Raw genomic sequence first — 22379 nt, forward strand, 5'->3', positions numbered from 1 at the left:
GGCCCAAAGTTAAGGCTATCTACAAAGTTGTCCAAGTAAATAATGCTTGTCAAAACAATTACAAAATTAAAATTACACATGCATTTTAAATCACCTAAACCAATGATAAAATAAAGTTCAGCATCCAAAGTTTTCAAATTAACTGCTAGAAAGTACTACATTTACATTTTCATAATACAAATCAATGTTCCCACAACACTGTAGGTAAATTTTTCACCAGCCTCATGAGTAAAGCAACTAAAACTGAAATGCTTACAATTTGGTACCTAGCACTCTTAAAAGCATGAGTTGCAAATGACAGGCAGCTGAGTATCACTTACAAATGTGCAATCTCACACACCACACTTCTGTTTATAATACTGTTAGACTTGACACATGGCCTCAAAGAGAGTAAGTAAGAGTGAGCATTTCGCTAACAATTCCACATACCAGCAACCACATAACGATTTCAGTTCTTCCCACGCAAAGTAAATAAACATGAAAAATAAACCCAGAATGTACTTAAATAATGTCATTTCAAAACAATGTCATTTTTGATGTGTGCCTAGCCATTTAATTTAAATCCTTTTTTTAAAAAAAGTATGCTGAATCCAGGTGCTGGTGGCTCGTGCCTGGAATCCTAGCTACTCAGGAGGCTGAATTTGAGGTCACAGTTCAAAGGCAGCCAAGAAAGTCCATGAAACTCTTAGCTCCGATCAACCCCCAGAAAATCAGAAGTGGCACTGTGGCTCAAAATGGTGGAGTGCTAGCCTTGAGCAAAAGAGCTCAGGAACAGTCCCCAGGCCCTGAGTTCAAGCCCCATGACCTACAACAACAACAAAAAAAAATATTCTGAACAAATGCTTCTTTTAAGATTACTTGCAAGAAAACCCCAAGTAACTCATTACTCAAAGCCTATGGGTCCTCTGAGGTTTTAAATGAACAAAGTATACCATGACAGAAAAATGTCACTTACATATCTAAGTATGATCTCAGGAAATAAAATGGGACAGCTAAACCAATACTATTGTTTTTGTGGTGAGTTTTAAATTTCCAATTCATACATTTAAAGGCTAATTTTATTTACATTTTTAAACTTTGTACAATACGTTTTGGGATGTAATTTTCTACTAAATAATAATAGGCAAACATTTTTTAATCAGTACAGTAATACGTAATGTACTAAGGGTGTTTATCAAAAAGAAAAGCTTATTTTAGATGTGCTTGAAATTTAGTGTTTTAGGCACTATCATAATAAAACTAGCACCTCAATATTAGATCTAATCACTGAAATAGTGATTAGGACTTAATCACTGAAATAACTTTTCTCGTAAGACACTGTTTCTATTTCATGATAAAATATATTTATTTACTGAATGAATAGTATATGTATACTTTTATGACAGCTGATTCACCAAAAGAACTCTCCAACTCTCTACGGCAGAATTCCAAATATAAAATTTAGGCATCATTGAGAAGTTAGGACTGGTAAAAAGATATTTATTTATTAATTCTTAATGATGTAACAGGTTGTTTTTAAAAATAACTTTAAGTGTTATTCCTCTTAACAGTTTTTCGGTAACAGTGTCTAAAGAATACAATATTTAAGGTTAATATACAAAATCACCTTAGGGAATTACTGCAAGATGCTACTCTGCCAGCATGGCTAGCATCTGTCTTCATTCATTTTCCCTTCATCTTGGCTAAAAACATCAAAACAGAAACAAAAATAGAAACAAAAACACACCTAGAAGGTGAAGCAGGTGATTGTCTTTGTGAGCGATACAGACTGTGGCAGAAGATGAAGAGAATAGAATGACATACTTAAAAAAAAAAAAAGCCAAATCCAACCACAAAAGGCTTCCCGTTGTTATGATCCAGTGGAATGCAGGCTAGGTATTGGGTAGAATTTGGAAATCCGGCTCTGTGTGGATGGATTAAGGCATTCTGACTCTCCAGTCATTTTAAAGAACACTTCCTGTTCCTGCAGTTTCCTGGCAAACTCCTCCTCCAATGTCTTAAAAAAAAAAAGTGACAAAGAAATTGTTATACACCGATATATACTGTGCAGAATCTACTCTGATAGCCAAGACAAAACTACTGGCCCCAAATACTTTCTCACATGCTATCAAAAGAAAGATGCCTGCCTCAACAGTTAATATCCTAAGATTTGCACAGCCTCCAGGTTCAGTCACATAAATGGGTAACAGGTCAAGTACTGAAACTTTTAAATCCTCTGCTGTAAAAATAGGAACAAAAACCATGTCCCTTGCCAATATACTGTGTGCAGATTAGATGGGATAATGATGTATTCCAGTAGAAGACACATATTATTAACCATTATCTCACCCACGTGGCACTTACCACTTCTTTTCTTTGGTCTTAGTTATTGATGTGCCTACCTTTCTTCCATACTGGATTGTAAACTGTGTGAAGGCATACATTAGTACCAAGCAAAAATAATGTGTTGATGATGATTACCTAAATATCTAAGCCTGAATGTGATAGTACTAGTAGGTTAGGCCTATGTGGGTGGAGCCCTCAGAATAGCAATAGTGCCCTTTACAGAAGTGGAGAGTTCTTCCCCTCCACTAGGTGAGGACACAGCATGGAACCAGCAGGCTGCGACTGAGAAGGACCGCACCAGAACCTGAGTATACTAGCATTCTGATCTCGCACTTCCAGCTCAGTGGCCTTCATGGACTAATAAGACAGGTATCATTAACTGTGATCATCAAAGTGATCGACTAGAAGTCAGTGTTACTTTGAAATCCAAACAAAGCATAGAGAAAGATGGAAGAACATGGGAAGACTTCTCAGAAGAGAAGCTTGAGCTTTAGTCATGAAGGAATGGTAAGAATTTGATAAGCAGGAAAGGGAAGGAAGGCCAGATGGAAAAAGCTGGAAAAAATAGCACAAAGGCATGTGAACAGAACTGCCATAAAAGCAAGCTGAGTAGAGAATTTTCTTAATGATACTTTTTTGGGAACAGGGAAGAGGTTAACTAGATTTGAACTCAAGACCGCATGCTTGCAAAGCATACACTCTACCACTGGAACACAGCTTCAGCCTTCAAACATAGTGCTTTAAGTGAGGCTTTTAAATTTATCTTCTTAGTAGTGCTGTAGCTCAAAGTGGTAGAGCATTGGCCTTGAACAAAAAAGCTCATGGACAGTGCCCAGGCCCTGAGTTCAAGCTCCACAACCAACATACATACATACATACATACATACATACATACATACATACACACATACATACATAAAATAAAATTACCTTCTTCCTGGGTCTCAATTTCTCTCTCCACTCCTTCAATTCTTGGCTGTGTTCCTCATCTAACTCCTTGAGTTTCTGAGTCTCATGCTCAACCAACAGGTGGCACTTTTCATTCTGAAAATAAAATTCAGGTTAAAAAATTCCATCGCAACAAGGCAACTTGTAACAGATACCTGTTTTCCAAAATAATAACCTACTCTCAGATATGAGCTATTACTGAAGTTCAGAGTGTTCTTTAAGAGCCAAGGACCAAGGATTATAAAAGAAGTAATTTCACAAATGTATGTTTAGAAGCTACATCGGTTAACAAAAGATCACATAAAAAAGAACTTCGGGGGCTGGGAATGTGTCTTAGTGGCAGAGTGTTTGTCTAGCATGCATGAAGCCCTGAGTTCAATTCCTCAGTACCACATAAACAGGAAAAGCCTGAAGTGGTGCTGTGGCTCAAGTGGTAGAGTGCTAGCCTTGAGCCAAAGAAGCCAGGGACAGTGCCCAGGCCCTGAGTTTAAGCCCCACTAAAAAAAAACAAAAACAAACTTAGAATTCTAGGGGATTTCCCTTTTTACCAGTTAGCACCAGAATATAGAATTCAAAATATTCCTTCTACTCATGTAAATGAAGCAAATGTATAGAATATCTATACTGTCTTTATTACTCTGAACTTTTACTATTCTAGGGTATACATGATGGGCTGTACCATTCCAAGTAAGGTCCAAAAACAGCCCTCTCTAAAGCAACTTCTACAGCCTTACAAGAAAAACTTATATATATTTAGCACTTTTTTTCACAAACCTAAAAGAAAATCAACTCAGTTCTTTTTAATGGAAAAGAAATTTTAGATTCAGAATCTGACAAGATTGCCCCCATCATTTTGAAAACTACATTTCTTGCAAAATATTCTTTAAATCATACTCAATACTTTTTAAAGTGTTTCTTAATTTATAATTTAGCTTCATGTTTGTATTAATCATAGTTTTATACAATATAAACAAGTGCCTATGACACTAAACTGATCCTATTTGTCCTTCCATACAGGAACCATTAATTTTTTTTTTTTTGGTCAGTCCTGGGGCTTGAACTCAGGGCCTGAGCACTGTCCCTGGCTTCTTTTTGCTCAAGGACAGCACTCTACCACTTGAGCCACAGCTCCACTTCTGGATTTTTCTATATGTGGTGCTGGGGAACCAAACCCAGGGCTTCATGTACACTCAACCACTAGCAATACTCAACCACTAGCCATATTCCCAGCCCAGGAACCATAATCTTTAAAGTTCCAGTGTTTTCCTGAGCAACATCCAGTGCACTTTAGTAAGCTATTACTTTCACCGCACCAGCCATGTGAGCTGCCCAACTATTAGAGCTCTGCTGGCACAGCCCCCGGTCTAACCTGCAGCTGATGCAGTTCTCGGACATTGGCCTCACACTGCAACTGAAGATCACGCATTTGATTTTCATGTTTTTGATGTTGAGCTAATCTCTCATTTTTCTGCCTCTTTTCTTCTTGTGCAGCAAACTGTAAACAACAACAAAAGGCAAGTATGGTTAGTTGTTATGTATGTTAGTATAATAAGCCATGTTGTTTCCACATATTCTAAATGAGTAATTAAGACCGTTTAATAAAACTGAAAATGCAATATACTGAAGCCAAAACTAATAGTATGGTGTGACTCAAAGATGGAGCTTACACCAAGACTTGCACAAGAGGGAGAGCAGGAATAAGTCTGATTAAAAATCTTCATCCTTCTAATGGCTTAATGATCTCTGACTGCTTTTAAGTATCACAGTGAAGACATATTTGACTGAAAAAACTGTTCAAGTCCTCTCATTGCAAGGGCCCAAGATCTGTTGTGGGAAATAGGAGGGAGGTCTGCAATGACTATCACTCTGAGAAAATAACATGCCATGTATCTAACCCCCAACCTTAGAATTAAAGTGAATGAATATCAACAGTCACAAAGCGGCACTAAATGTTTATAAACAAAATTATGTGACATGTTTAAAGACCACTCAAACTTAAAAGAAATTTGCTTGTTTACCTGTTTAATTTTTTCACGGTCCTGATCCGGTGTGGCTGTTGAGTTAATTCGCAAACTTTTCTTAAACATGGCCATTCGAGTCTTGGCTTCGCTGCGCTGGATCTTGGGCAGTCTTGCTCTTTCTTGAGTCTGTCTGTTTTTCAATTCCTCAATAAGTCGTTGATTGTAACGCTGCATTTGCTCTGTTTCCTAAAAAGTTTTAAACAGAATCTAGCAATGTAGATATATTAAATACTCAATACCCACACACATTGTTGAAGATGTCATTTGAATGTTATTTCTCACAGATCATCTCCCTCTTGTTGCATCGTGACCAGCAAAACATTTAAGGGGGAAAAAAAACTCCCTTTTAAGAAAAGCAAAACCATTCCTGGAAAGGGTCTTACAATGAAAAGTCTTTTAATAAGCACAGGAAATCTACATTTTTATGTGTATTTATTTATTTATTTATTTTTGCCAGTCCTGGGGCTTGGACTCAGGGCCTGAGCACTGTCCCTGGCTTCTTTTTGCTCAAGGCTAGCACTCTGCCACTCGAGCCACAGCGCCACTTCTGGCCATTTTCTATATATGTGGTGCTCAGGAATCGAACCTAGGGCTTCATGTATATGAAGCAAGCACTCTTGCCACAAGGCCATATTTCCAGCCCAAAATCTACATTTTTAGATATCTGAATCACAATGAAGCCAAAATAGCTATATTTGAGCTACAAGATGAGGATTACAGCACATAAGGTCTTTAACCTTAATCAAGACATAGTTACTCCACACTTCATCCAACAAATCTTCAGATGAAAGTTAGGAAACAAAATTCATCTGTAAGAAGAACAAACTTCAAAATCAAGTGCTTGGTAAACTTAAAAATGAAGATATTTTCCCTTCACTAACCTTCTCATGGCGCTTGAGTAGCTGATGTCTCTGCATGAAATACTGGTCTTTGAGTTGCTGTTTAAGCAACTGGTGTTTTTCTTGTAAGTGTCGTTCTTCAAGTTCCCAAATCGCAGCTTCTCGAGCTACAAAAAAGTAATTTTTAAAGTGTTATGTGGCCCTTTTTAAACGTACATTGCTCCCAGGTTCAGTATTTCCAAAAAGTGAAATACTAAGTCCACTCACTTTTAAACTAACATTCTGAGATATAAATGTTAAGACTGCAAAATAATGCATTTAAAGGGCTACAAACAAAAAATGTAGGAATACCAAAACTCCGTGTAGTTATCTTGAAAAGGAAAAAAGAAATCTAAGCTAATTTGTTAGGGGGATCAAGCACTTAAATTTCTATTCTATCATGCAGCCATTAAGTATAATCATATAAATATAACATTATCTGGATCATTCTGTTGCAGTGCAGATGATCAAACCCAGGCCCTCACACATGCTAAGCACACACTCTACCGCTAAACCATATTCCCAGTCTTATTTTAAGTATGTTTCTGATCACTTTTACCATCATAAATGTACACACACAATTCTTTTATGTTATTTTCTTAATTTAAAAAAATGTATCTTGCCAGATGCCATGGCTCATGCCTGTAATCCTAGCTACTCAGGAGGCTGAGATCTGAGGATCACAGTTTGAAGCCAGTCTGGACAGGAAAGTCCATGAGATTCTTATCTTCAATTAATCACAGAAAAAGCTGAAGTGACACTGTGGCTCAAGTAGTAGTCTTGAGCAAAGGAACTCAGGGATAGTGCCCAGGTCCAGAGTTCAAGCCCCAGGACCAGAAAAAAAAAAAAATTCTCTTATATACCCCAAGCTTCTTTCCCACTGTGCCAGAGGAAAGCATTCAAACACTTTCTAAGGTGTATCTCAGCCATGTTTCTGAGTATGTTTCCCACCCATGCTGTGGAATTTCATGTACCTCTCATGAGCTGTTGTTTGTTATTCAGGCACTCTCTCTCAATATTGGCCAACTCTGCCTTCTGTTGTTGGATGATCTTTTTCAGAGAGCCATCTAATTCTTGTTGTTGCTTCTGCACAAATTCTTGTTCCTATGCAGACACAGTTAACCATCAGTTAATATTTACTGAGTTAAATATCTATTTATTTATATGCCTGTGTGTTAGTGGTTTAACAAGATTCTCCCTTCCCCGCCAGATGCTGGATTTCACATGGGACAAAGCACACTATCACTGAGCTACATCCTCTGTGGTTAACAAAATTTCTAAACTAAGTTTGTAAAGTTAACTGGATTTGAAAATCACCAAGTTATATAGTACACATCTCATGTAAATGTATTAGTCATCTAATCCAACTCTAGGGAAATATTAGAATGTACAATACTCTTAATTCACTATTAAGAATAAATACACAAAAAAGTTTGTATCCCATTAAAAATTAAAATGCTGTAATACATGAGTCATTTGGGGAAAAAGAAAATTTATGGCTTCTAAAACTGACTTCACTATGGTGTGAATATAACAGGAAGGAACAAGAGAAACTTTAGAAAGGTAATAAATAGCTAATAAGCAAAAATAATCATCAGAATTTTAAACTCCATTTTTCTAACAAATACAGAGTAAGGAAAGAATTACTATCACTGCACTAACAAAGAAAGACAGTATTTGTATCCACATCTACAGCCTAGCCTAAAAAGAACAACAGTTTTGTTTTTTTAAATCTTAATGAAAAATAATGGAGAGCTAAAGAAATGTAAACGAGACCAGGAAATTAAGTCACATGCTATAAATCTACAAACAAAATTCCTATAAGCCAGAAGCTCTACTAACATATCTAGAACCTACTAATCTACTGAACAAACGTTTATTGAGATATATGACCTACCAAATTTTAATAACATATTTAGATCTCCATTCCTTTCTTGTCAGGAAAGGAGTAGTGATTAGCTCAGGGGATATGCAGATCAGTTCTACCTTGGACTTAGAATTTAGGACTGAAAAGAGTATTTCAGCTATAATCCCTTCTCTTGCACATCCAAGAAAACAAATCTATTTTAGAGCTATTCTTTTTTTGGCCTTGGGTTGGTAAAGTCCAGATCACCACGGGCCTGACCCTCCGTGCACTCAGGGTCTAACAGAGTTCCTCCTCCTCAAGATTCCTGCCTGTCAATATTCCAGGCTGTCAGAGGTATAATGTAGTCATAAATGCTGCCATTTCATCAGCATCACTGTTTGTTTCTAGCATAAATACAAATACACAAAAATGAACTGTCTCTAAAAAATACAATTACCCACTTAACTACTTACTCATTAAGTTTATCATAGTCATAGAATATCAGTTAACATTTAAACTAACTAATAAGGGCTTTTGAATTTTATTAAAGAGATGCAAAATCTCTCTGTTTATCTTTTAAGTAGTTATAACAGCTTTTCAAGCATCTCTCTTACAGTAAATATTTATAACAAAAATTTTTTCTCTAACTTCTAATTGTAAAATTTCTATATGCAAACTTGTTGAATAAACTCAAAACCTGAAGAAATAGTAAATGGATTTTTTCAACATTTTATCATTGTTTGCATAAAGGATTTTTTAAATTTAATTTTTAATGGCTCAAACTTAAATAGCATATTTATATTTAGACTCAAAACCAAATGCAAAAGTATAGACTGAAGTCAATAAATATGTGAAAATGAAAAACTGAAGTATAAGCCATGGTTCTGAAGTTGAATATACAATTATTCATCTATGTAAGTTTTTGTCATATTACTCTATTTTTGTCTAGATTATACAAGGTGAGAATTAAGTTCAAAGAAAACCTTCATTAAGTACTCAGTAACTGTTGGGCATTATACTAGGTCCAGGGTTATTCAAATAAAAGGCCAGTTTCAATTCCAAGGAGCTTCCATGCTATGGTTTCAAGTACTAATAATCTTGAGTTGCCAGTCCCCTTCCCTTAGTATCACACTTATAAGTTCAAAAGTGAACCACAGGAAACTCAAAGCTGAAGAAACCATGCCTCACAATGACTTACAGTAATGTGCCCTGAAGACTCTTAACACATACTGGGTAAAGCATGGCTACGATGGCTACATAGAGGTGAAACATGTGCTATGCTGATCCACAAGGTGAAAACAAGATCAAGGGGCCAAAGCCGAGGTAGGCAGTTATAAGCCAAACATATGGAAGTGGCTCCAAAGAACCCAGATGCCTCATAGCTGAATAGACAGGATCTGAATGAGGCTGTAGTCAGGAATACTACCCCAAAAGTTTTTATATTAAATCTAAAAATTGCCTTAAAAGGATCCTCACATATACATTAAATATTTCATTATTCCAAAAGAAATGAAATTTTAATATTATTGAGTAGTCATTAAGTTTCCTAACTTCAAAACTCAAGTATAATTCATTCATAGGAGAATCTATAATTAGAAATTACCAGGGGAGAAAAATGAAAGGAATCACACTGATCAAGATGCACTGTTCTCATAAACTGAGACTGAACTGAAACACCTTTGTACAACTGAAGATTTAAAAAATTATTTAAGAGGGCTGGGGATATAGCCTAGTGGCAAGAGTGCCTGCCTCGGTATACCCGAGGCCCTAGGTTCGATTCCCCAGCACCACATATATGGAAAACGGCCAGAAGCGGCGCTGTGGCTCAAGTGGCAGAGTGCTAGCCTTGAGCGGGAAGAAGCCAGGGACAGTGCTTAGGCCCTGAGTCCAAGGCCCAGGGCTGGCCAAAAAAATAATAATAATAATTTAAGAAATTACTTACAGAAAATGAGAAATCTTACACTCTAAAAAGATTACACAAATGACATTTAACATTAAAAAAATAGGAAATCAGTTTTATCATTAGAAGTAACAAATAAAGGAAATAACAAAGGAATTGAATGTATTAGGGCCAAAGTTATTTTGAAAAACAGAAACACCCAAACACTGGTGGCTCACACCTATAAATCTTAATCCTTCCAATTTAGAATGCTGAGATCAGAGGATCAAGGTTCAAAACCAGCCAAACAGAAAAGTTGGCAAGACTTCAAAATAACCAGCAAAAAGCCAGGTTGGATATGTGGCTCAAGTGGCAGGTAGAACACTAGCAAGCCAACCAAGAGTGAGAGGCCCTAAGTTCAAACCTCAATATGAACAAAAAGAACAAACAACAACAATAAAAAGCAGGCACATAAATTGTACAATCACTGCCCTTTAAAAGCACAAGTTTAAATTCTAATAAAGCATTTTAAATAACTAGAATGCATTAAAACCGTAATTGTGGGTTCTAAAAAAAACCTTACAATTTGATCATTTCAACTCAAAAGATTCAGTCAAAAATGGTAATGATCAGAAAAGTGATTGCAATAATTTTTCTCTTTCATACAAAGTCAGTGCTTTTACTTTTAGAAGACAGCAAAAAGACTCAAATATTTGTCAACAACAATAATAACAAAGAGTCTGACATCAAGCTGTATTCTATCTACTCCAGTTGTAGATATCAAACATCACAAACAAAAATTACAATGTTAGATGAGCTACTCTTCCCTATGGAACTGAGAGAAAGAATACAGCCTGGAATTCCAGACTTAAGACTACAAAAGAAGAGTAGCAACTCTATTCATTATTGGCAATCTGAGTAAATAGAGACTATAGTTAAACAGAACTACTAAAATCACTATGGCTTTTCTGACCATATCCATAGTAAAAAAAAAAAAAAAAAATCTATTAAGTTTAAACTTAGATGCAACCAAAATGTCACTTCACACAAAGATAAAACTAGTCACAGCATTCAACGTCTCACATGTGCAAAGCTTATAAAATACTACTGGGAAGATATTTTACTTTTAAGAAGATGAAAATCTCCAATTAGAATTTGCGCTTGAGTAGATTGAAGAAAGAACACTATATTGAAAGTGTTCTAGTTCCAGCTCTACCATTAATCTTTTAGTAACTTTTAGATGGATTGTTTAAGTCTTCTGTGCCTCAACTCTTCACCTGAAAATGGCCATGCCCATCCTTATAATAGGATGGTTGCCGTGAGAATCACATGTGAACACTTTTTGAAGTACACTGTGCGTTCATGTCAGACTGCTACCACTATCATTGGTACAGATATTGTCTATCAGTCATCTGGATTTTAGCGAATGAAGTGAACAATGAAAAGGCACATGTGAGTCAAAGATAGAACAGGTAAAACAGGAAATGGCACCTTCCCTTAGGCACGCGGGACTTACGTCCTGCATTTGGGCGTTGAAGACTGCACAAGATGACAACTGAAAAGACTGTATCATGACCTGAGCCACACCCTGTGAATCAGAATACAATGTACCTCCCAGTAAGAATATAGCTGAATGACTTTTTATAAATAGAATAATTACACAAACATTATTATTTCTTGAGCCCTGTGTCAACTCAATGAACATAGAGGCTTCTTCTCATCTGTAGAATTAAAATTTGCCTTATGAATTCTAAAGTATTGCTATTGTTTTGGGTGGTTTTGTGTGTGTGTGTTTTTTTTAAAAATAGAATTTCCTTTTTAAAAACTCACCAACCCAGGCACTGTTGGCCCACGCCTATAATCCTAGCTACTCAGGAGGCTGAGAACTGAGGATCATGGATCAAAGCCAGCCCAGGCATTAAGTCCTGGATAAACTCTTACCTCCAATTAACCACTCAAAAACTGAAAGTGGGACTGTGGCTTAAAGTGGCAGAGTGCTAGCTTTGAGTGAAAGAGCTCAGGGACAGTGCCTGAGCCCTGAGTTCAAGCCCCACAACCAACAACGAAACTCATCAAAAAAAAATCTGTTAATAAAGCAGGCAAAAATCAGTGGCCTTTTGCTCATGTAAAAGCGGGCCAGAGATCAGTCTTTGACTTTGGAAGAAGAGCTCCTGAGAGAACAGTCTGAAAATCACTGCATGTAGTGTCAAATGTGTTCTAGCTCCATGATTTATGAATTGCTAAAAAAGGTTTAAAGTAGCACCAGTGGTCTTACTACTGTAGTTCTAGATACTACAGAGGGTAAGATCTGAGGATCATGGTTCAAATCCAACTGGGGCAGGAAAGTCCATCAGAATCTTATCTCCAATTAACCACCAAAAATCCAGAAATGGGGCTGGGGATATGGCCTAGTGGCAAGAGCGCTTGCCTCTTATACATGAAGCCCTCGGTTCGATTCCCCAGCACCACATATACAGAAAATGGCCAGAAGTGGCGCTGCGGCTCAAGTGGCAGAGTGCTAGCCTTGAGCAAAAAGAAGCCAGGGACAGTGCTCAGGCCCTGAGTTCAAGGCCCAGGACTGGCGCACAAAAAAATCTAAAGTAGACTAAAGTTATTAAGTCTTGGTAAATTTATCATAGAAATAAAGTGTTTTTGAAATTTGTCAGATGCTAAATTCATTAGATTTACAGAAAGAATTTACTCTTACTTTCAGCTCTACTTGGAAAATGTAGGCTAGCCCACAAAATTGCATTAAAAACCACCAACACAGGCTTAGTGAAGCATAGAATCACCTAATTCATTCAATACTAAATTTTCTATTTCAACTATCCTACACCTTCTAGAACTAAGAAGATTTATATTCCATTATAAGGTAAAACAACATTGTTCTTTATTATCTAGTTTGAAATTCAAATTAACCAAGAGTAGATGTGTCACCAGCAAGGACTTCCTCTTCACTCTGTTCACAAGAAATGACCAATAACCACTAGTCAAGTGGACAAGAGTTTAGATGAGGCACAAAACACTTGCTGAAATACAAAAGGCAGTATGATGTGCATTTGGTGGTTCAGTTGATGAAACAAACAAGGAATAAACTTGTCTGGATGAGGATCCTGGCTTAACCACTAACCAGATGTGTGACCTTGAAGTCACTCAATCTTCCTGTGCTTGGCCCCTCACATGGAAGATGGGAGTAATGTTTATTCTGAGAGTAAGTGCAACCAAGTCAAGTATTGACTAGGCTTTCATATGTCAAGAACATAAATACTGTGTTTTATACCAATACCTTAGTCATCCTCACACCAATATAAAATGAAATGTTTACTGGCTCATAGCAAAAACAACAATAACAATAACTAAAAGGCAAAGTAGCCAGGTGCTGGTGGCTCATGCCTATGATCCTAGCTACTCAGGAGGCTGAGATCTGAGAATCAGGTCAAAGCTAGCCTGGGCAGAAAAGTCCACCAGAAAACTGGAAATATCACTGTGTCTCAAAGTGGTAGAATGCTAGCCTTGAGCAAAAGAGCTCAGGGATACCTCCCAGGCCAAGAGTTCAAGCCTTACAACCGACAAAAACAAAAAAAGGCAACTTTTACTCAGGTAACTTTATTCAGATAAGCTAGCCTTAAATTTTTAAATTCCAAGATACATTTTCTTATTTTTCATAGTGTTAGAAATATTTTCCCCCTCCTCTGAAACAGCAACAAGTAAATGGCATTGTTAAAATACCCTAGTGGCAAAAAATAAGAAATAAAAAGTTTAATGGCAATCTAAGGTGTTTTGTTGCTTCTATTTCTATTTATGGCTCTACAAATCCAAAGTTTTATAACCACATTTTGTGTGTAGGTGTGTGCCAGTACTAAAGCTTTAACTCAGGATTCTACGATCTTGCTTTAGCTTTTTTGCTCAAGGCTGCCACTCTATCACATAAGCCAAACCTCTACTTGTAGGTAGCATTAATAACATATAATTCACATTTCTTCTCCCTTTTATTGACATATGTAACAAAAAATTAGACTTATTTCTCCATCTTTACCTCCAGGCTGAATGTAAAGGTAATTAGAAGATTTACCTTTCTTACTATGAAAAGCCTTATAAAGGTATATGAAATCCTTCAAGAAATTATGTCTAGTTTCATGAAGAATTTATCCATCTTATGTTAACACCTTACATAATCCACAATCAAGTTTCTTTATGGAGGTAAAAACACAGTCTATTCCTTGAACTGCTGGATTCTGAATCAAAAAGAAAAACAGTGGCCTAGGACAGATAGTTCAAGCCTACAATCCTAGATAGATCTCCCAGAGATCTGAGGATTGCAGTTCAAAGCCTGCCCAAGAGATTTTTATCTCCAATTAACTAGCAAAAGTCGAGAAGTAGAGTTGTGGCAAGTAGTGGAGCCTGAATCGTGAGGGGGGGGGGGGGGGGAACCTGAGCAAGAGCAAGAGGAGGGAAGGGAGAGGAAATATAGAAACAATTACTTGCTCGTAGGCATTCTTTTCCTAAGCATAACGCTTATATACTTACCCTCTGATATTCTGTGTTGTCTGCTATCAAGCATTGGCATTACCATTTAAAAAATAAACTTCCTCATTAGATTAAGTGGATTCTACATTAACAGTATTTTATTTCTTTCATGTAGAGTCAGCTTTCTAAACACAGTTTTTTTCATGTTATCAACTTAATGCCACCAACAGTGTGAATTAGGATGTTAATAAGAAGATCCTGGAAATCTATGGATGGAAGAAGCTCAATGTTGTATAATAATTAGGGTTAAAATCCACTCTTTTACCCATGGTTCCCTGAACTGTGAGAAAATGCTGCTTTCTGTTTTTAGTAGCATTAAGCTGCTCTGTTACCTGAGCATGCTGGCTTTGTGCAAGCTCCTCTTTCTTGCGTTTCATGAGCTCTTTTTTCAGCTCTTTGGGTGCTTTTTCCACTTCATTTGCAACCTACAGTATACAAGCATGCAGGAGGTGGGGAAATAATACTTTCTCCACAACAAGCATTTACGTGAGCAGATAAGCTTTAAGTGAAATATTAAAGGTGAGAAGGTCCTTCCAACATGCAGCAGCCAAAGTGTTAGTTTGGTGAAAAGAAGAGGCAGATAGGGCATGCTTAATCTAAGCACAGAAAGGATTACTATAGCATATATGTCATTTTTCTCTTAAAAATCCAAATGTAATCAGTGCAGGATTACTTGCAGCACTAACCCTAAAGGTCTGATAAACTCAACTGACTTTTCAAAAGATCATAAAGCTAAAAACAAATCTACTGACATTGGTCGAAATGCTCAACATAAGACAAGCTAATGCCATTCAAAAAAGTGTTAACTTCTATAAATGACAAAGAAGTAATTCCAAATGAAATCTATTTAATGAGACTGGGTTTAAAAAAAAAAGGGGGGGATGCAAGTCTTAGGATATACAAAGGAGAAACAAACAGATACTACATTTTTTCCATAAACACACCATTTTATACAGTATGACAAAAAGGAGTGTGTTTAATCACTTTTTGCAGAATCAGAATACATTCTCCTTTGTTGATAACTTTCAAATCAGTAAAACGACTAATCCTAGTTTATTAAACTATGATTTATTATACCAAAGCTTATTAAAATAAAATGAAGTGTATAAAGTTTCTTCTTTTAATTATTTCAAAATCTTAAATGAATTCCATCTACCAATAAACCCAGCTATGAAAAACAATCACGTGTTTACAAGGAGAGGCACCAAAAGAAACCAAATCACCACATGCCACTGATAGTCCAAGAGAGAGACTGATTATGATTTAACATTGTGTTTAAAATTTTCCATCAGTAATTCCTCCAGAAACCAAATCACCAATAAAAGGAAGAGACTCCCCAAATGCAAGAAGTTTAGCAATAAGAAAAAAATACATAACAAAATTATTTAAAATATGCATATCACGATCTCCAACATGTTCACTAGTTAAAACGTTCCTACTTACTTACTTGTTTAGTACTAAGTCATATACTTACCTGTAACAATCTTTTAATTTAATCTGATACAAAGAATAATACAAACTACTCACAGTTGTAAGAAAATTAACAAATATATACTGAGTGAAATTGATTGGAATATATATAATTTATATATTATAAAGTTTATAAACACCAAACTACAGAATAACTAAAAACAAAAACAGCAAAAAAACTAATTTTTGGGGGGGGCCAGTCCTGAGGCTTGGATTCAGGGCCTGAGCACTGTCCCTGGCTTCTTTTTGCTCAAGGCTAGCACTCTGCCTCTTGAGCCACAGCGCCACTTCTGGCCATTTTCTGTATATGTGGTGCTGGGGAATCGAACCCAGGGCCTCATGTATATGAGGCAGGCACTCTTGCCACTAGGCCATATCCCCAGCCCCAAAAAAACTAATTTTGAAAAATAAAATAAAAATAAAATAAATTTGCACACCTTTATTTCTTAAGAAATCACTGAATACATATCATTAACATTCATCTCTAACCTATTTAAAATTTAATTAACTATGTTGTCCAATTTTCTTCATAATTTAAATGAAGTGAATAAATCTGGATATTTAAAATGTGGGGCAAAATGAAAATGTACATACTGGCCGGGTTGAGACTTCTTTCAATCCTGATAGAGTTGATTATAATTATTTTCCCTGAGGTCTTTTATATCATGAAAAGATAAACCTGCCCCCCATACTGAAGATACAGGAAAAATAAAAAACTTATCTCTGAAAATTGGTACAGTGCTCATATTTTAGTAATTTTTTTTTTTTTTTTGGGCCAGTCCTGGGCCTTGGACTCAGGGCCTGAGCACTGTCCCTGGCTTCTTTTTGCTCAAGGCTAGCACTCTGCCACTTGAGCCACAGCGCCACTTCTGGCCGTTTTCTATATATGTGGTGCTGGAGAATTGAACCCAGGGCCTCATGTATACGAGGCAAGCTCTCTTGCCACTAGGCCATATCCCCAGCCCCCAGTGCTCATATTTTAATTCATGGACAAAAGACGTAATAAAACATGAAAATCTTCCTTAAGAATCAACAACAACCTTTTACAGTAAATAATAGTAAAAATAAATTCTGTAACAATATGGAACCATTTCAGGAAAGAGGAAAGGTATTTTCCTCTTCTGATTCCTCAATGTACCTTACTAGTTGATGAGATTATAGATATATTTTATTTTTCAGTTTTTTTGTCAAAATGTCTAAGAAATCAACACAGCTAAATTATAAAAATTGCTAGAAGTATGAATTAACAACAACAATAAGGTCGGGCATTGGTGGCTTACACCTGTAATCCTAGCTACTAAGGAGGCTGAGATCTGATGAGTCCAGTTCAAAGGCAGCTCAGGTTCAAAGTCAGCTCAAGCAGGAAAGTCTGTGAGACTCTTATCTCCAATTAACCACCAGAAAACCAGAAGTGGTGCTGTGGCTCAAAGTGGTAGAATGCTAGCCTTGAGCAAAAAGAGCCCAGCGACAGTGCCCAGGCCCTGAGTACAAGCCCCAGGACAACAAAAAAAAAATAATAATAATAATAATAATAAAGTAAATTATTTATTGCCGTCACTATTAAACATCAATGGAGTAAGTTTTCTTTAAAAAAAATACTCCCACATAAAGACTTAAATTTTGCATTAAGAAAAGAATAGTAGATTAGAACATAGGTAAGTCTTAAAGACTTGGTTCAAGATTTAGCTAGCCATATAGTTATGGTAGTTTACAAACTTGATCTGGCCACTAAAAACATTTACTCTGTTTCCTTCGCAATAAAATAGGGATAACACTTGACCTTACTAGGGCCAGCCCATCAGTTGAGAAAACAAAATTAACAAATGATTGAGTGCTTTTCAGCTACCAGATATTTCTCCTAATTTCTTAGAAAGCCTTACTTGACATTAAAAAAATAACCTTTACAATAAAATTAAATAAATAAAATACACACTTTACCTGACTAACATTACTGTAACCCCTCTGTACATCACCTTTATAATAACAATTTTTTAAACTTTTAAAAATACCAATAGTAACTAAAAGCTGTCGTTTTACTCACCTCCTTCTTTCGATTCTTTAGCATATTCTGAAATTTGGACAGCTCTTTCTCTTGTTCTCCTTTAATGCGTTTGGCTTCATCCCGCAAGCGATTTGTGTGTTCTTGTTCTAGTCTTTCAATAGTTTGTTTCTGTTGCTTTTCTAGATTCTCAATTTCCTGGTCATATTGTCGTTTTTTACTCTGTAAAACAATGTAGCTTGTCATTCATACTAATTCATTATAGTGAAAATGATTAAGAAGACCATATAACTAGCATTTAAATTTAAGGATGAGATACAACCTCTGCAATACTAAACAAATTAAGTGCACTAAAATATAAGATACTTCAAAAAGATGAACAGCAATTATTTTTTAGCATGGAAAATATTTCATTATAGGAGCAATAGGATGCTCAAAATTTTCAGACACTACCAATGAATACCTAGTTGCTATGAATTATTAAAGTGAATTAGAAAATGTTCGGGGCTCATCACAAAAAAATTTTTTGACAAATCAAGGGCTCATCTGAAGTCATTTTAATAATGTAATATTACTTGCCATTCTGAGATTTACCTTACTCACTGAGATCTTAAACCAAATCAAAAAGCAAAACATTTTGGAAAAAAAACAATTGGTTAGAAATGTATTTTCATAAGGTTCTGGAAAACAGAATGTAAGTAATATGAATGAGAATAGTTCTCATTATTTTCTTAGCAACGTAATCTAAGTCATGTAAATCAACCAGTACTTCACACAAAACAATACTCACCACTTAAAATTTACATACAGCAGAAGGATTCTACTTAAACCTGGAATACTAATTTATCTTTTTCAATGTAAGTTATCAATTTTTATGTCACATTACCAAGTCCCTTTCTAATATTGGGCACAAGTAAAGACTGAGTGATTTATAGCAATTACCCTCACTTGTTAGCACTGTATTCTACGATAACAATAAAAAGGGACATGCAGGCTTAACTTCTAGGAGCAGGAGAAGGTGGGTTCTAGAACGAGAAGATAGGAGAAAAAAGAAAGAAGAAAGAAGGAGGAAGAAGACAATTGCTAGTTTCAAAATCTTACAATTCTAATTCAAAAGATTAAACTGGAACACTACAAACTTATCCAACTTAAGTACATTTAAGAACTTTGGGGGGTTGGGAATGTGGCTTAGTGGTAGAATGCTTGCCTACCATGCATGAAGCCCTGGGTTTGATTCCTCAGCACCACATAATCAGAAAAAGCCTGAAGTGACACTGTGGCTCAAGAGGTAGAGTGCTAGCCTTGAGCAAAAAGAAGCCAGGGACAATGCTCAGCACTGAGTCCCAAACCCCAGAACTGGCAAAAAAGAAAAGAAACAAAAAAAAAAACTTTGAAATGCCTCTACTGGCTTTATGATTCTAAGTTTTCAGGTTAGATTGCACTTGGGAAAATATAAAGGCCCTGTCACCCCTTCAATCCATAATATTAGAATTGGAAGATCACTGGCCACCAGAAGCACAGGAAGCTGAGAACTGAGGATAATATTTCCAAGCCATCCTGGGCAAGAAAGTCCGTGAGACTCCTAACTCCAATAAAATATTCAGAAAAGGCTGGAAGTAGCACTGTGGCTCAAGTGGTAGAGTACTAGCCTTGATCACAAAGAAGCTCAAGCCCCAGAACCAGCCAAAAAAAAAGAATTGGAAGATTTCAAGACAAATTGTTTCCTTTTTACTTTTCTGGGGGGTTCGAGGGAGGAGATTCCATGTCCCTCCAAGAGTCCACCACTCAGAGAGAGTTCTCAAGCAAAAAGATGGATTTATTGGGGAAGCAAAAAGCGAACTGACCAGCCAGAGATGAAGCATAGACTCGGGAGCTGAAACTGCGACCCCTATCCTTGAGCTGGGATTTATAAAGGTAAAAGCGTAGCACAGATGTAGGGAGCTTGAACTCAGGGCCTGCACTTGCTGAGCAGGGACTCTACCACTGAAGCTACTCCACCACTCTAAGAAAAAGAAATGTAAAAAAGAAGAAAGTATCTATGTCAAAGAAATCAAAGCTAGAAATTTATCATAAAATCAGGAGAATCTGATACCATCATTTCTTGCTCAAAGCGCCGGAAAATTTGTTCTCGTTGTTGCTGTAGTTTGCTATTGAGTTGCTGTTGGGCCCTTTGCTCTTCTTTCTGAAGAAATCTTAATTCTCGAAGTTCCTGACGTCTGACAAAATTTAACAGTAAAGACAGAAAGGAAGATATCAAAAATTACATCTTTGAAGTAATTCTTTAGAGAAATAGAAAAGTTTTAAAAGCACACACAATTTCTAATAATCCAAAATTAACCAAGAATTTACTTTTGATTATTCCTCAAACCTTGAAGAAATGGAAAACAAAACACAAACCCCTTTTAGTCATGCGGCCTTTACTTACCTGAGAAACCTCAACTCCTCAGTTTTGGAGTCACTGTCTGTAACTATCTTTGATGTTGTTACACTCACTTCCACGCCGTCAACAATAAATTTGCGTGTTTTCTTCAATGTTTTCTTTTGTCTTCTTGTTTCCTGAGTAAAATTTCATTTCAGTTAGGCTTTTGTAAGGAATACTAGCAGCAGAAACCATTTTCTTTTTTGAAAAATAAAAATAAGGGGCTGGGAATTTGGCTTAGTGGTAGAGTGCCTGCCTAGCATACAGGAAGCAATGGGTTCGATTCCTCAGTACTATACTACATACAGAGAAAAAGCTGGAAGTGGCGCTGTGGTTCAAGAGGTAAAGTGCTAGCCTTGAGCAAAAAGAAGCCAGGGACAGTGCTCAGGCCCTGAGTTCAAGCCCCAAGACTGGCAAAAATAAATATATAAATATCTATGTACATCTATATATAAATTCTTGAACAGCCATAAACACTACACATCTGTGGAACCCATTATAGCACACTAGGCCTATTTGACTTACACTTTACAGATGAAACAAAATTCTTTAAAGTGAAATTTGTTAATGATGTGCTCATCTAAGTTTTATAACTCTACATAATTAAACACAAGTGATCATAAGCATTTTACTAAATAGCTAATTAACGTAACTTTTACAGGTGAACAATTTTTTCTTGATCTTTTCTAACTTTTGCTAGTTCTCAAAATTCCTCTGTTTTTTAACTGACACAACACTTTAAAATGAATTCTTAGGAATTACCTTTTATAGGTGAGGGCAACGGGAAATGTTTTCTGAAAAGGCTTTCAGTTAAGTTTTTTTGAGGGACCCAAGGCCAGCACTTGGTAACTGACTCCTTTGCTCATTGGCTAGCACTCTACCAACTGAGCTACACCTCCAGCCCCTCAAATAAGTTTTGAACATTGCCAGGACAGGGACTCAAAATCTATTTAATCAGTAGCAATATTATTAATAGCATTCCTCTATCTAGGGCCAGAGCCTGATATGTGATCTTTGAGTTATTAGAAGTTATTAGAAGGCTTCTATTGTACCCCAAGTACTAGCTATATTCTAAAGTTTCCTATTGAGATCAAAGTATTCCTCAGTAGGTGCTCAAAAGCTTTTAAATGCTAGTAGAAATAACAGAAATATAACACTCCCGAACCTACATTTTGGTAAGCAGATTAAGTAAACAGAACAGATGATTGCTTGGTTTCAATATGGGGAAAGAAGTTTAGAAAGTAGAGGAAGCCCAGCACTAAGGCGCAAAGGAAAGAGGCTCTCAAGTTTAAGGCCAGACTGGGTTACATAGTTAGATCCTGTCTCAAAGGAAGGAGAAGGGAGGGGAGAGGAGGGAGTGAAAGTAGAAGAAAACAGTAAACTCAAATGATCTGGAATTTTAAACAGCTGGCCTCTTGGCACCTCTAGGTAACTTCTAGTTACCTTTCTACAAACCCCTTTCTGTTCCATCCTCAGGTCCCAAGATCTTCATGATCCTCAACCTAAGCCCTGGAAGCTCTCAGCTCCCTCTGAAATCTAGCACTGGCATGCTATAAAAGGCCTAAGCTGGGCGTCAATGGCGCAATGGCTCAGGCCTGTAATCCTAGCTACTCTGAAGGCTGAGATCTGAAGGTCATGGTTCAAAGCCAACAAGCCTGCAAGACTCTTACCCAATAAAAAGCCAGAAGTAACACTGTGGCTCAAGAGTGGTAGCCTTGAGCACAGAGGCTTAGGGACAACACCCAGGCCCTGAGTTTAAGCTCCTGGACAGGCAAAAAAAAAAAAAAAAGATAGGTACAAACCTTCCTAAACCTCCCAATTTCACATCTTCAGTTCTTACTAGGTATCCAGAATTAGTATCCCTTAATCCTCACAGAAATATCTGTGTCTATAAAAGAAGCTGTTAGCTCAGAGCATTCATTTTGGATTAATTTCTACCAGCAAAACCAAAAAAAAAAAAAAAAAGAGGAGGAGGAGGAAGAAGAGAAGGAGAAAGACATAGAGGACAAAGAGAAGGGAAAGACAGCAGCAGCAATACATGAAGTACTTTAGATTATAGGCAGTCTG

At 36.6% G+C, this 22379-nt stretch overlaps 1 protein-coding gene across 2 annotated transcripts in view; it reads right to left on the reverse strand.

The window, feature by feature from the left end:
- Positions 1–1320: 1320 nt before the first annotated feature.
- Slk (STE20 like kinase) overlaps positions 1321–22379 on the reverse strand; it is a 43052-nt gene continuing 21993 nt past the window's right edge. The window contains exons 10-19 of one of the 2 annotated variants that reach the window (XM_048338306.1): positions 20319–20449; positions 19986–20109; positions 17936–18115; positions 14757–14849; positions 7147–7276; positions 6176–6300; positions 5292–5480; positions 4643–4768; positions 3256–3369; positions 1321–1996 (exon numbers count right to left, since the gene is read on the reverse strand). In XM_048338306.1, coding sequence (XP_048194263.1) covers positions 1850–1996; positions 3256–3369; positions 4643–4768; positions 5292–5480; positions 6176–6300; positions 7147–7276; positions 14757–14849; positions 17936–18115; positions 19986–20109; positions 20319–20449 — 1359 coding nt within the window. In that variant the 3' untranslated portion in view covers positions 1321–1849. The remainder of the gene's footprint in view (positions 1997–3255; positions 3370–4642; positions 4769–5291; positions 5481–6175; positions 6301–7146; positions 7277–14756; positions 14850–17935; positions 18116–19985; positions 20110–20318; positions 20450–22379) is intronic. The other variant, XM_048338307.1, reaches the window with a different exon arrangement.

The sequence above is a fragment of the Perognathus longimembris genome, chromosome 2, assembly GCF_023159225.1.
Source record: "Perognathus longimembris pacificus isolate PPM17 chromosome 2, ASM2315922v1, whole genome shotgun sequence".
Taxonomy (NCBI): Eukaryota; Metazoa; Chordata; class Mammalia; order Rodentia; family Heteromyidae; genus Perognathus; species Perognathus longimembris.